This window comes from Sinocyclocheilus grahami, unplaced genomic scaffold (assembly GCF_001515645.1).
Source record: "Sinocyclocheilus grahami isolate Dianchi unplaced genomic scaffold, SAMN03320097.WGS_v1.1 scaffold592.1, whole genome shotgun sequence".
Taxonomy (NCBI): Eukaryota; Metazoa; Chordata; class Actinopteri; order Cypriniformes; family Cyprinidae; genus Sinocyclocheilus; species Sinocyclocheilus grahami.
The window spans coordinates 301,287-314,844 of NW_015505771.1; the positions used below are offsets into that span (position 1 = coordinate 301,287).

Consider the following 13,558-nt stretch of genomic DNA (forward strand, 5'->3'; position numbering starts at 1 on the left):
GAACGAATCAATTGAATGAATGATTCAGTGATAAAATCAGTGACTTGCCGCCACTTGCTGGCAGTTTTAGATTAATTTTTAAAGTATCTTTTCTGTTATTTAAATAATTTAATATTTCTATATTCAAAATTTTATATTTAAAACATTAACCTCAACATGAATTTAATTGCACTCATGCACCCTCTGGAGCCTCATTAAATGTCTGAAAATACACCTACAAGCCACTTGTGTGTTCTTCTGTGCCAACTCTGTAGCACAGATTTATTTCTTAAATACTGATTTCATTTGATTGGTAACTTATTCTTAATCTACTTCTTTTTCTACTTGTTTTTATTCTGTTGTTTTAATTAGAAATGTTAAAAAGCTTATAAATATATATTTTTGAATTTGACATAAAAGATGACAAAGGTTTGTAAATACCATTACAAAGGTAATCACTTTAAGGAGTCAAATATCACCTCGTAATGGGAAGGTTAATTTTTTTATCAGAATTTTTGATTACTGATTAGAAGGTGCTCCTAAAATTTTGACCGTGCTCCTAATTTTTTTAAATTAGGAGCACAAGCGCTCCTAAAAAGAAAAGTAAGTGTAGAGCCCTGTGTGTGTAGACAGAGTGGCTATAGAGGCAAGCCACAGCCTCTGGCAGCTGGCACATGGTAGCGCCAACAGTCCTCTCCATCTTAAAGAGCTCTGTTCTCTGAGCAGACCTTTTCCAACAACATTTATCTATGCGCTCTTGCTGTCTACAACATACCCAACATTACTGCTATTACTTGCAAACAGTAGTATCAGCAGAATAAGGAATAACAGATTAGGCCACATAATGAAGGCATTAATATTTATCTGACTGACTAATTTAATCCACCCACAAACAGTGTGTAGTTTGAACACGGACTCCTCTTGCGACACCAAACTAGGGAGTCTTTAGAAACCTCACGATTCGATTTAAAGGAATAGTTCCCCAAAAATTAAACAAATGAATCAGTCCAAACAGCTGATAAAAACATCACAATAATTAACAAATAACCCACAAGACTTCAGTCCATCAATTAACGTCTTGTGAAGCAAAAAGCTGTGTGTTTGTAATAAACAATTAATGAAGATCTCTATCCATAATATTGCTTTTTCCGGTGAAAAGTGGTCTCATCTGAATCAGGAGAGAAATGTGCACTTGTGAATGTTGCTTATGGATTGTTGTGATGCTTTTACAGTTGTTCAGACTTGATGGCACCCATTCACTGCAGCGGATCCACTGGTGAGCAAGTGATGCAATTTTAATATTATCCAAAATCTGTTCTGATGAAGAAACAAACTCATCTACATCTTGGATGATCTAAGGGTGAGAATATTTTCAGCAGATTTTCATTTTTGGTCGAACTATTCCTTTAACTGCAATTCTGAGAAAGAATCGCAGCATATCTGTGAATCAATTTTGTCCCATCCCTGCACTAAACAAGCAAATCAAACCAGTCTAGAACAATTGTAGTTCTGCCCAAAGGATGTGCTGCATCATGTAGCACAAAGAAAACAGTTTTTAATTAATTCAGCAGACAGACTCTAGTAAGCTTCATAAATTCAAAGCAAGAGGATTAATCGGGGAGGTTCAGAGTCAGGTCAATCCTGCCTGGTCACAAACAGTCACTGACATTCAGAGGGGTGGCAGGGGTAGCCAAGATTTGAGCCAAGGTACCGACAGATGAGCAAGGTTTAGGTTTACTGCAAAATTCAGACTCCAAAAGGATGCTTTCTCTTTATGCATGACATTGTGCGCAGGAGACCTCAGTCCAGCTTTCAGCGTTTTCCTGTGGGGAAAAAGGGAGTTGACAATAACAGATTGAAAAGCACTGAGGAGTGTCATATTACCGTTTTGTTGCTGAGTTAGCTGACTTTGGGTCAGGCTCTGTGTGGGCTGAGAGGGCTGTTGTGCTGGTGGAGGGGGTGCTGATTCTGGCTGTTGCTGCTGGGCCGGCCGTCCCCGAGTCGAGACAACTTTAAAACAGAACACGTAAGAGTCAGCGAATCACACTTGGACAAACAGAGACTATGTCTGCAAACTGAGGCATCACAGGAGCACTCAAAACATGCCTATGATGCACAGAAATGCCGCTTAGGGTGACAGCTCACCAAGTTTTGAAACACAACCAGCTTAGTATGCTAAGACAACTATAAGTCATGTGTAGTAAAACAGTAATTTTTACTATATCAAAATTTACCATATCAAAAAAATAATAATAATTTATGTGTGCATAAATGTATTATTCACAATAATATTAATAAAATGCATTTAAAAAAAGAATGAATTGGTGTAGGGTGAATTTCCATTTCATGATGTTACTCTTTCGTAACCGAACTAAATTATTAATAAACTTTATTTAGAAAAATAACATTTTGTTTAACAATAGCAATATACACCTGTCATAATCTTTCATGCGGCAATAAACTCAAGTCTTAATTTTGACAGCCTTTGAGTTGGTGTATTTTTTTTTATATGCACTTTCTTCCAGTTCTGGTGAACTTGCCCCCATTGTCTACAAAACCTTGTTATTATTTATATTGATCATTTAACACCATATCAGCATCAAAGGCTAAATTTGTGGCAAATTCAACCAATAATAATGAGTAGTAAATTAAAATATATAAATAGTCATAAAAAATAATACTTCAGTAAATTATATACAATAATGTCACAAAAACAAACAAACAATAACAAAAAGTTACACAAAATCAATATATTTGATATTTGTTAAAAACTCTATTTTCCAAGGAGAAGCTTTTTTTAATGTCCATTAATGTCATTTTTGAATCAAACTTTGCTTAATATTCAAATATGCTTTAAGCAATTTCTGCAAAGGAAAACTTAAAAAAAAAAAAAAAAAAAATCACATATAGCCAATTATTTCCCCTAGTGTTATTACAGTACATTAGATTTGAATGGTAACTTATAGCACTAAAAATGTTTAGAATTAGGCAATGAGGAAAAAAGTAGTTCCCAGTGTATGTTATAACGAATTTAGTGTACAGTCACAATGAAGTGCTTGTGGAGTGTGCACTCTCTGAAAAAACTGCATCATGAGCCTGACACATGCATGTGCTGCCCCTTCACTCTGAAGCACCCAGCACATGCACCCTACTTTTTTTTTCTTTTTTTTACCTAAATCACTTTTGTGGATTAATAACTGCACATGGCCATACTCCAATTCATAACTTATTTCGATTTATTGTGCAGCCCTATTCCTGAGTCATATAACAACAAATATACCTCTATTGTCTCTGGATGGGATTTCACTCCTTCCCGGTGCAATAGTTCTACGATTCTGCACACAAACAAGTGTACAAAAAGGTTCAAAATATGCGAACAATTAGAATGCAAGTTCAACTTTTAACTCTGGCCTCATACAAACCTTAGGGATTTTGTTGACCTTCACAGAGCTGGGTGTAGGAGGCGGTGGTGTAACAGGGCTCAAGGAAATCTCCTCCTCTGGAGCAACATCTGGATTTAGTGAGAATATGCACTCCAAATCAATCTGTTATGAAAAAAAGAACAAGCTGTGAACATTACAAGAAGAAATCTGATCACTTTTTTTGCCAAATCATGCAGAATGCCCTAATCTTAAGGAGAAAAATGGTTCAGGGTACATGATAACATAATTCATATTTGAAAGAAACACAGCATATGTGTCCACTGACTGAGAGTTTCATACGGAACCCTAACACCACCAGAATGTTGTTCTATCCATTATTAATGACACAGGCAGCTGAGAGGCTACTAGACTTACCTCTTTTCCTTTAGTGTCTCCATTTTCTATCCATTCCACAGTAGCACTTTCATTATCTTCATTTAAAGAGGTCACCATGGCCTGGTGTATTCGCCCTGTAAGTAACCCAACACCTCTAAGTGTGAAAGACAAATTGAAAACATTCATGTATCCACTTAGAAATTTTACACATCTAATGGTAACTTGAAAAAGTGTTTATGTACATGATGGCATGTCAACATCAATCTGCTTCTCAGGACACTTCAGAAGTTGTGCTATTACTTACTGAAAAGTATCAGAGCATCACTGAAAACAAACAGCCATGGCTCCGTATCTATTATTCAGAGCTATTCCTACTCACACGTCGACATCCCTGCAATTATTCAACAGCGGCATCAGCAAGAAAAAGCACACATTATCCTGCCATAAAACAAGCTATTTAAAACCGCTGTGTGCAACATCAGGCCAAAAGAAAAGTTAAAACCCAGCTTGAAGTAAAGGCACATCTTTATGACACTAGAGACCTCCTCTGTTAAAAGATGTCACAAGCACTGTTCATCTTCAGAGAGCATGTCAAGAGTCACCTCTATTACGCAATACATGAAACTTCCCAAAGAGACAGGAGTAGTTTGTCTATCACGTCAGACCCGGGGCTCACTTATTTCTTTGCTACAAGCTGAAGTTAAATATAACACAGCCTTCTCAAAGAGATCAAATCATCATCTCTTCTGACAGTCTTCCAAATAGTATTGATGCGAATACTAATGATACGCCACTGAATGCTTACAAGACACCAACACTAGTTTTACTATATTTCCATCTCTGGACTGTGACATCATTAGTAGAAATTGATACTTGATTACTTGTAATTACACAATTAATCTCAATCGTCATTAAACATTTTAAATATATTATTTTTATTACCAATATAATACAGATTAGTAGTAGTAGTAATAGTAGTAGAATCCAAACAGTACATCAAACAGGTTACTTCACATGTGAAAGCCATTGTTTGGTTCTATTTTTGAGTGAATGAACTGTGAATATTGGTAATTTATTTATACATCTGTTTATAATAATGCAACTAATCCCAAGCGATGTTCCCTGTTTTATGTACATTAAGCAATACAATTTTTTTTTTAAATCCCAAACTGTCAGTATTTCCTTTGGCCACTAGGATGGAGTTCAATCTCTGAACCCAAAGAATGACACATCACTTAACATCAAGGAACTTGCTTGTCATCTTCAAATCGTTACATTTACAATACAGTCAGAATATTATGACTAGGCCTATATGAAAACTCTCAGATGTCGTTAACCTTAAATGAGTGACTGATGTGAAGTAAGTGGCATCCAAACTTATGTTGGGTTTAAGTTTCAAAAATACCAAGCTAAACAAACCAGCTGCTTAGAGTAAAACCAGCATCTTCCCTCTGTCCACAACCAATCTATAAAACAAAATATTAATTTGCAAGTGACTTAAGATGGCTAACCCACATAAATCTAGAATATTCAAGACTTACTGATCATATTCCTTACCAATACAAGACATAAATAATTCCAAACTAATCTGCATCAAGTAAGCAAGTTAATGGGCTCATATCAAATATGACCGCACACATTATGAATATCTAAACAAACTCCACCCGGGTTTAGCAGGTGGCTAACGTAAGCCAACAGTTGCACTGTTGATTGACACAAGCTAGTTAACTACCCCGGCAACCACCTCCAACAGACCGAACTTAACACTGAACGTCGATTTATACCAGAACCAACCATCTAAACCTTCCGTTTCTGTCAGGTTTGTTTTGTGTGGTAACGTTAGCATCCGTTAGCCGAACCGGAGCAACGACTTTAACGGACGGTTACAGGCGACCCAAATATGAACTCACCATCGCTGCGTTTTATCTCCACATAAATCCCCACGACGATCTTGCCGAAGCTCACCGCCATGGCTCATTTAAAGGACGGAGGGAATACTCAAATAGACAGACGTATAGGAAGTAAAAACAGTGTTTGTGTTTGAATTTTTCACATTTGTTGTTCCGTGTTGCTCAAAACCGGGAGGCGGCCACAGCGCGGCACATAAAAGAGGGGGAGAGTTCATGGCGCGTGCGCGGGGGCCGTTCTACTTGCGTGTTTTTTTTTCACGCAAGTCCCGCCTCCTGCGTCGGGATTGGCTAGAAGCAGCTGTAGGTCTGCGATCGGACAGTTGATGCAACCATAGCAACCACAGTAAGCGGAGGAAGCCGCTTTGCCTTTGTATGCAGTGTTGCCAATTTAGCAATTTTGTTGCTAAATTTAGCAACTTTTTAGACTACCCTAGCAACTTCTTCTTCCAAAAGCACCTAGCAACAAATTTAGCCATTTAAAAAATTTATTTGGCAACTTTTAGCAACTTTTGATAAGTTTTGATAACTTTTCACAATAAAAAGGCACAGATTTTCCATCCAAATTACACAGAAAGAGGAAACCAAAGATGCCTAGCAGTACACACATCACGTGAATTAAGTTAGCTGTTATTTGCAATTATTCAATTTAATAATAATAATAATAATTGAATAATTGTTCATTTATGATTCACTTTGTTAGTAGCTTGTACCTGTGATTGTTGTTCAGTTACACTGCAAGAAAAATGAAAAAAAAAAGATACTAGTAATTTTCCAGGACATTATCCATTATTCACTGTAACCCGAAAACACAATGCATAATTTAAAATGCAGGTAAAAAACCAATTCGGAAAATTATTTCATATTAACATAGTAGATTGTGCCCTATTTTTACAGACTTTTCTTAGAGTGTAGCATACTAACTAACTACTAATACACTGCTTAAAGCATATTAGTTGAGAATGTGTAGTATTACTACTAGTTATTAAAAAAACTTAAATTGTAATCATTTAAAAAAGTGTTCAATAATTCAATGTATTGAAAAATACAGTTATTTATATTTTATTATATTATGCATATTATCTTATAAACACATCTAACTTAACATATATGAAATATTTTTTTTGCTGAGATTTGATGTTGGGACACAATTTTGCATCGTGGTTACGCAAGGACATCATAACGTCATTTAGCAACTTTTAGCAACAAACCGACCTTCCTTCAGCAACTTTTTCTGAAAATTAGTTGGCAACACTGTTTGTACGGCAAAGTGCTGGTAGCTACTTCACTCAAATCTGAGTTGAGGAAGTTCTGACGTTTGCTTCCTTAATTTTTTGTCCCTCATCTTGAAATCCCAGTATTGCAAAAATGGGCTTTTACTTTCACTTGCTGTCAGTTATACCCATTCGAGCATTAAAGCAGTTCAGTCTGCAGCAGGCTGAAGCGGAGGAGAGATGGAAGACAGTCCGGATGAAAACACTGCATTAATTAAAAACAAACCAGCCCGAATCAGGTGACTTCATCGTTCCGTTGTCCTTCTTTGTTCTCGATTTATAACTGTCTCAATGAAATGTCATGCTTTTCGTGCATTTATGTATTTATGTTTATACTTCCTAGACATGGCAGGCTATTCCTTGCTGTTTTTTCAGCTGTTTTGGGCAATTTTACTTTTGGGTTTGCCTTAGTGTTCCCCTCCCCTGTCATCCCCCAGCTTCAAAAGGGTGATGACCCTCGGCTGCAAATGGACATCCATCAAATATCATGGTTTGGTGTAAGATCATTAATGTGTCTAAAGATAGAAGATGTTTTCAGGTGTAAACATACTGTAAAAATACATCTTTGTAACTAGTTTCTCTTTTGTTTGTTAGTCAATTTTCACCCTTGGTGCAGCCTTAGGGGGTATTAGTGCCATGGTGCTGAATGACAGAGTTGGGAGAAAAATAAGCATCATGTTGTCAGGAGTACCGTCTGCTGTAGGTCTCCTTGTGATGGGGGCTGCACAAAACTTTTGGATGTTATTATGGGGCCGATTTCTGACTGGAATCGCTGGTGGTATCACGGCTGGCTCTATTCCTGTAAGTTATCTGTTAGTCCATCTTGTTTATCGATTGATGAATATGCCACTGTAAATACTACAGTGCCACTGCAAAATGCAATTGTATTATTATTATTTAGTTTTTTAGTAAGTTTGATAAAAAATGACAGTGGCATAATGTAAAGATAATAGGTATTGATAATAAACATGTCTGCTGGCCTGCCACAAAAATAAATATAGTGTAACCATTGATTTCTGAACAATTGACGAATTAATTGGTTGCAGAGACTCACATTTGTGAGTTATTGCAAGGTTTCTGCAGGTCTTCCATGAATTAAGGCCTTAAAAAGATCTTTAAATCAGAGCAGAAATTGATAAAGTCAAGGCATTAAATGTTGCACGCATTGCTAAAAATCGATGTATTCCTCAGTATTTTTCTCAGTAATACAAATATCTATCTAAACATCCTTAAATCAAAATAGATGTACTTGAGATTCAAAATGAAGATTTGAAGTCTTAAAACTAACAAATATCTGGTACAGTAAAAGTTATTTTCATATTCTAGTGTTTGGGAGAAGAGGTATTCAAGCCTTAAGTTATTGTTTTTATGGGGATCAGTAGGAAGTTGTATTTTCAAACTTTGAAGGGTTGTTACGACTCAATGTAATGCAACTCATTTAAAGAACATATTGACGTTTTGTGATGTCTTCAGTTTATTCCTTACATTTTATTTCCTTGGTCTTAAAAAATCTTTAAAAAGAAAATTTGAAATCTACCTCCATAAAACTATATATACTATAGAAACCCTATATTAGTTTCTATCTGAATTATTTGCTGAATCCATGAGATCTGATGGATGTTTATATGACACTGTGTTGTTAGATATAGCCTACAAATAAGAGTTTCATTGTAACATATGGGATTTTAATTAAAGAAACGTCATGAAATATTAGTGGTTGCAGTTGTATGCCTAATAGATCTCATTAACATCAGTTGATGTCTTTTCTCATAGGTGTACGTGTCAGAGATTTCACACCCGGCTGTGAGGGGTGCGCTGGGTTCATGTCCTCAGATCACAGCTGTCTTTGGAAGTCTAGCACTCTACGCGCTTGGTGAGAGAGCTCATATTTCTTGGGTTGTTTTGGTTGTATGATGAAGCACACTTTCTCCAACACTTTAAAGAATTTCCAAGCATTTTCCAGATACATTATCCTATACATTCTTTATAAATGATGCTATTCCGGTCTCTCTCCAGGTTTGGTTTTGCCGTGGAGGTGGCTGGCTGTGGCTGGGGAGATCCCTATTGTTATCATGATGATTTTGCTTTGCTTCATGCCGACCTCCCCACGTTACTATGTAATGAAAGGAAACAGAGCAAAAGCAGTTAAATCGCTGGAATGGCTCAGAGGCCCCAATTCTGATTACTTGACCGAGTTCAATAAAATTGAGCGCAGTATCAATTCTCAGGTAAAAGGCACATTGTGGTGGATTACATCATGTTATCAGGGTGGTTTTGCCATAGAATTGAAAGGTCATGCAAATAGAATTCAATAAGTGAGAATATTGTATAGTCATAACAGTTGTATTGTACTGTTTTTAATCACACAAAAAAAAGCTATTTCAAGTTTTGATGCATTAAATGTTTTATTGCATAATGAGGTTGACTTATATACAACCTCTCAAGGTTGTTGGTTAAAATTTAAAATGCAAGTTTTACAGAAGGGGGTTTGCTGCAATTATTGCTTGGAATTAAGAAAAAATTCAAATATGCATTATATCAAAATAGAATATTAAATTACTTGCATGTTCTCTCCAACAGGGCACTCAATGGAGTGATCTTAAAACACCTTTATACTATAAACCAATTCTAATCTCAGTCTTCATGAGATTCCTGCAGCAGATGACTGGTATAACCCCAATTCTTGTATATCTGGAGCCCATCTTCCACATGACAGCTATATCACTAGTATGTCATAAAGAGTTTATTCATTCACACTGTGAAATACCTGAAAGCACATTAATCCACCTAAAAAACTGATGTTTTATTGCCATTTAGGAACCGAAATATGACGCAGCATTAGTGGGAGTTGTAAGATTGATGTCTGTTGTTATCGCAGCCAGTTTGATGGACAAAGCAGGTCGAAAAGCTCTACTGTTCACCTCAGGTTTGTGTAGAATTAAAGAACAAAGTATTATATTTGGTAAATGTAATTCATTGGAAAAAAAACAAACATATTTTTTCCTTCAGGATTTTTGATGTATATAGCCATGCTTTCAATGACCATGTACACCCACAAAACATCGTGCAGCCATGGCAATCTTACCGTAACCGAGGGCTTGAAGAGCACTTATGGAGGCTCAACAGGCCCTGCCTTCGATCCAGTAACTCTAATTCCTCTAATTAGCTCTATGGTCATCATATTTGGTGAGTTTTTAGGAAGTTTGTTCATATACAGTGTGACCAGTTCACTTTGACTTATTGTAGAAGCTTTTTGTGGATCTCATAAATGACAGATAAGGAACTTGTTGATTATTATGACAACAGGACTGAATTGCTTCATTTTTAGAATCAGTTCTAGTACTGTATAATATGATGCAGCATAACATTGCTGATGAATCTCCTATGCAGGTTATGCTTTGGGTTGGGGTCCAATCACATGGCTGCTAATGTCAGAGATTTTACCCTTGGGTGCGCGTGGTGTAGCATCTGGTTTGTGTGTTGGTGTTAGCTGGATCACAGCCTTCATTCTGACGCAACTCTTCATGCATGTGGTGGTGAGCTAAATCTCTTTTTTACACATATTGAATTGGAAAATACATATTTTTTTATAACTTACCTAACAACACATACAACAACATGATCCTTGTTCAAGATCATTAAAAGATAATATAACCTGCTCTTGATAATACTCAAGTTATGCATGATTATATTTCTTCAGATTTTTCAGATTTTTTTCTTTCTGATTGTTTCAATTTGTAGTATCTTTCATATACATAGTTGTGTGAGTTTTTAATAAGTATAGCTATAAAAGACAAACTTGATAACATATATCTTTTCATATAGGAGGCCTATGGACTCTTTGCACCTTTCCTGTTCTTCTGTGTCGTCTCTGTAGTGAATATCATTTTCACAGCTAAATGTGTGCCAGAAACTAAAGGCCGGACTCTGGAAGAAATTGAGAACTATTTCAGGACTGGCCGAACCTTCACTATTCTTGATTCATAATATGTCAATTTTGCAGCGATGCTGTGGCACTATTTAATCCACAACAAACAAAATTATGTTTTACCCAAGTTGTGAGTTTGCCCGTTTGAATGTGGTGAGATAAAATGACTGGGTGATGCCAAATAATATACATTTATAAATTGCACTGTCTTTATATATATTTAGATATATGAGCTACATAATTGCTTTATGAATGTTACGCTGATGTAAATACATTAATATGTCAAATCTGTCCAATGTACATTTATCAGAAGGATGTACTGTATAGAGTCATATGAGTGTACACTTATCTAAAGGATATCAATAAATGTGTGTATATAGTACTGTATATATAATGTCTCTATCATGCTCTCAGTTTCTATGTTATATATGAACATGTGGTTTGGCACTTCACTTCTCTTTCACAATTCTGCAATTGTTTCCATCAGTGTGACCAAACTAAACCTATATTGCACAAAATGTGTTTGTCCAGGAGCAAAAGTACAATGATAAGGAGAAGTTCCCATGGGTGTGGACCACAGCTAGAATTGAGCAAGACTTCAGCTAAATTAATTCTGGCCTTTGTCATGTCCTGATATGTACATAAAGATTTTGGATTAATTATTGTTTATCACTTTACTTAATGCTATAGCTATGCACAAAAATAATGATCTGTTTCTTAATTATACTTCCTGTTATTTGTTTTTTCCCCCAAACAATTAAATAATTCTCCAACCTTCTTACACAATTAATTACATATGCTTCAGTAAAGCTATCAGTAAGCATATTTTTCTAACAAAGGTTTGCTGTTTAAAAGAGAACAATGTTTTGTGTCATTGACAACTTTGAGAAGATTCCTCTTTCTGCTTTCATACTGTATGATGCCACAGTGCATCCTGTCAATCAAAACTAAAGCATTGTTATGCACCTGTGTTACATACAGTACATACTACATTTGTAAATGTTAAAAATTTGTCAAAACAAGGTGGTATGCAGTGTATTATTCATCTAATAGACAAATATTCATCATTCTTATTTGCCACTTTTCAGTCACTTAGATTGATTTCCTTCCACCAATGAATGGTAGATTTAGGCATAAATAATATTATTAATATATAGTCACTTTTTAAATTAAATTGTATTAAAATTACATAATACTAACTGTTACATTTTGGGAAATAATAAAAAAATAATAATATAAAAAAGTCAGTTGAGTCCATTTGACCTCAATGTCTAATGTAACCGAATTCTCAATGGCTCTTATCCAAGAGTTAAGTTGCTTACATGTACAAAAAAGCCTTTAAGGAAAAATAATGTCATACGTGTTTGGCTTTAGGCTGCTTTATTGGTTTCTATTTAGTAAAGGGTTCCCAAAAATTTTAATATATAACTACATACATAAGACTGACTGACACAGGCCTATATGTTATATAAGAATGTTATTTCTTACATTACACAATCTGAAAGACCAAGCCTGTCATACATATATAATTTCATAAATATACACATTAACAGGGTTATAAATAATTTATTTATTGATGGGTGAATGTGTGGATGTTTTACTTATAAATATCACGGTTGTTTGTCCATGGTTGTGTCAGGAAACATTTTAATTAATTGTGAAACTTACGTTGTGATTATTAATAAAATAAATTATGATTTAACAGTCTACCAAAGTATTTTAAAATCACTACATGTTTAAAACCTAATGAAAATCATCACTGTCTGGTTTCCTGGCTTCACGAACTCATTCAGATTGCATGCACATGAACGTTTTTATTCCGTTGTTTCAGCATTGCGTATAGGATGTGTTCCAGTTTGGCTTTTTCCTCAGAGGTGGGTCTTTGCGTGTGTAAAATCATGTAATGTGTTGTAAGTAAATGTTAATAAGCGAAATGAAAATAATAGTTTTGTTTGAAAATCTATGCTAAATAACAAACAATATATTTCATTTACGAAAAATACCAGGGTACTATACTAAAGTATCTGATAAAATATACGGTACCATACTGCAGTTTTTAAACTGGAGGAAATAGTGAAAGTCGTTAGGGGAAGTTCACATATAACTATTCCAAAACGATTTGAATGGAACAGAACGCGTGGGTCTCGAGATGCGTTATTTAAAGGGGTCATATGATGCGATTTCAATTTTTCCTTTCTCTTTGGAGTGTTACAAGCTCTTGGTGCGTAAAGAAGATCTGCAAAGTTGCAAAGACTAAAGTCTCAAATCCAAAGAGATATTCTTTATAAAAGTTAAGAGTCAGCCACGCCTAACTAAAACGGCTGGTTCTAACACGCCCCCACATATCTACATCAGGATGTGGGAAGATTTGCATAACGCCGCCCAAATGTTCACGCAAAGAAAGAAGGCGTAACTTTTATTCTCGCTGTAGTATTGTTGCTGCCGCCGCCATGTCGTGAAGGCACTGTGTGATTCGTTGTGAAAGTGAAACTACTTTGTTTGGCCTTCCAAAAGAGGATGATATCGCTTCGTCATGCCTAGAGCTGATCTGTGCTGGTCGATGAGGGAATGCATCAACTTAGTGCTGTGGATCGCCAGATCGACTTTGACCGTGGACGAAGCGGAGTCCAGCCCGGGGTCGTCCACATGTGGTTGCCGCAAGCCCTATGGACGCTCCTTCGTCGAATCCGCCGGCTGCGCCGTTCTCAAGCC

General features: G+C 35.9%; 2 protein-coding genes across 4 annotated transcripts in view; one reads left to right on the top strand and one right to left on the bottom strand.

Moving 5' to 3' along the window:
* LOC107557201 (kinesin-like protein KIF2A) overlaps positions 1-5,843 on the bottom strand; it is a 15,788-nt gene extending 9,945 nt beyond the window's left edge. For 2 of the 3 annotated variants that reach the window (XM_016240530.1, XM_016240528.1), the window contains exons 1-5: positions 5,648-5,843; positions 3,777-3,871; positions 3,402-3,524; positions 3,260-3,314; positions 1,864-1,989 (exon numbers count right to left, since the gene is read on the bottom strand). In XM_016240530.1, the coding sequence (XP_016096016.1) occupies positions 1,864-1,989; positions 3,260-3,314; positions 3,402-3,524; positions 3,777-3,871; positions 5,648-5,708 (460 nt within the window). In that variant the 5' untranslated portion in view covers positions 5,709-5,843. Of the gene's footprint in view, positions 1-1,863; positions 1,990-3,259; positions 3,315-3,401; positions 3,525-3,776; positions 3,892-5,647 lie in introns of all 3 variants that reach the window. The other variant, XM_016240529.1, reaches the window with a different exon arrangement.
* Positions 5,844-6,997: 1,154 nt separating this feature from the next.
* On the top strand, positions 6,998-10,942 carry LOC107557193 (solute carrier family 2, facilitated glucose transporter member 6). The gene is made up of 10 exons (XM_016240515.1): positions 6,998-7,157; positions 7,262-7,415; positions 7,513-7,719; positions 8,692-8,791; positions 8,935-9,146; positions 9,499-9,645; positions 9,736-9,844; positions 9,928-10,104; positions 10,309-10,454; positions 10,744-10,942. Exons 1-10 carry the CDS (start codon positions 7,099-7,101, stop codon positions 10,903-10,905), a joined length of 1,473 nt encoding a protein of 490 aa, XP_016096001.1. The 5' UTR covers positions 6,998-7,098; the 3' UTR covers positions 10,906-10,942.
* The last annotated feature ends 2,616 nt before the right edge of the window (positions 10,943-13,558 follow it).

Excerpts from the sequence above, each read along its gene's own strand:
- LOC107557193 (XM_016240515.1), top strand. The coding sequence starts at position 7,099 with ATGGAAGACAGTCCGGATGAAAACACTGCATTAATTAAAAACAAACCA. Across the intron at positions 7,158-7,261 it reads AACAAACCAGCCCGAATCAG|ACATGGCAGGCTATTCCTTG; the intron begins GTGACTTCATCG and ends TATACTTCCTAG. Across the intron at positions 9,646-9,735 it reads ACATGACAGCTATATCACTA|GAACCGAAATATGACGCAGC; the intron begins GTATGTCATAAA and ends ATTGCCATTTAG.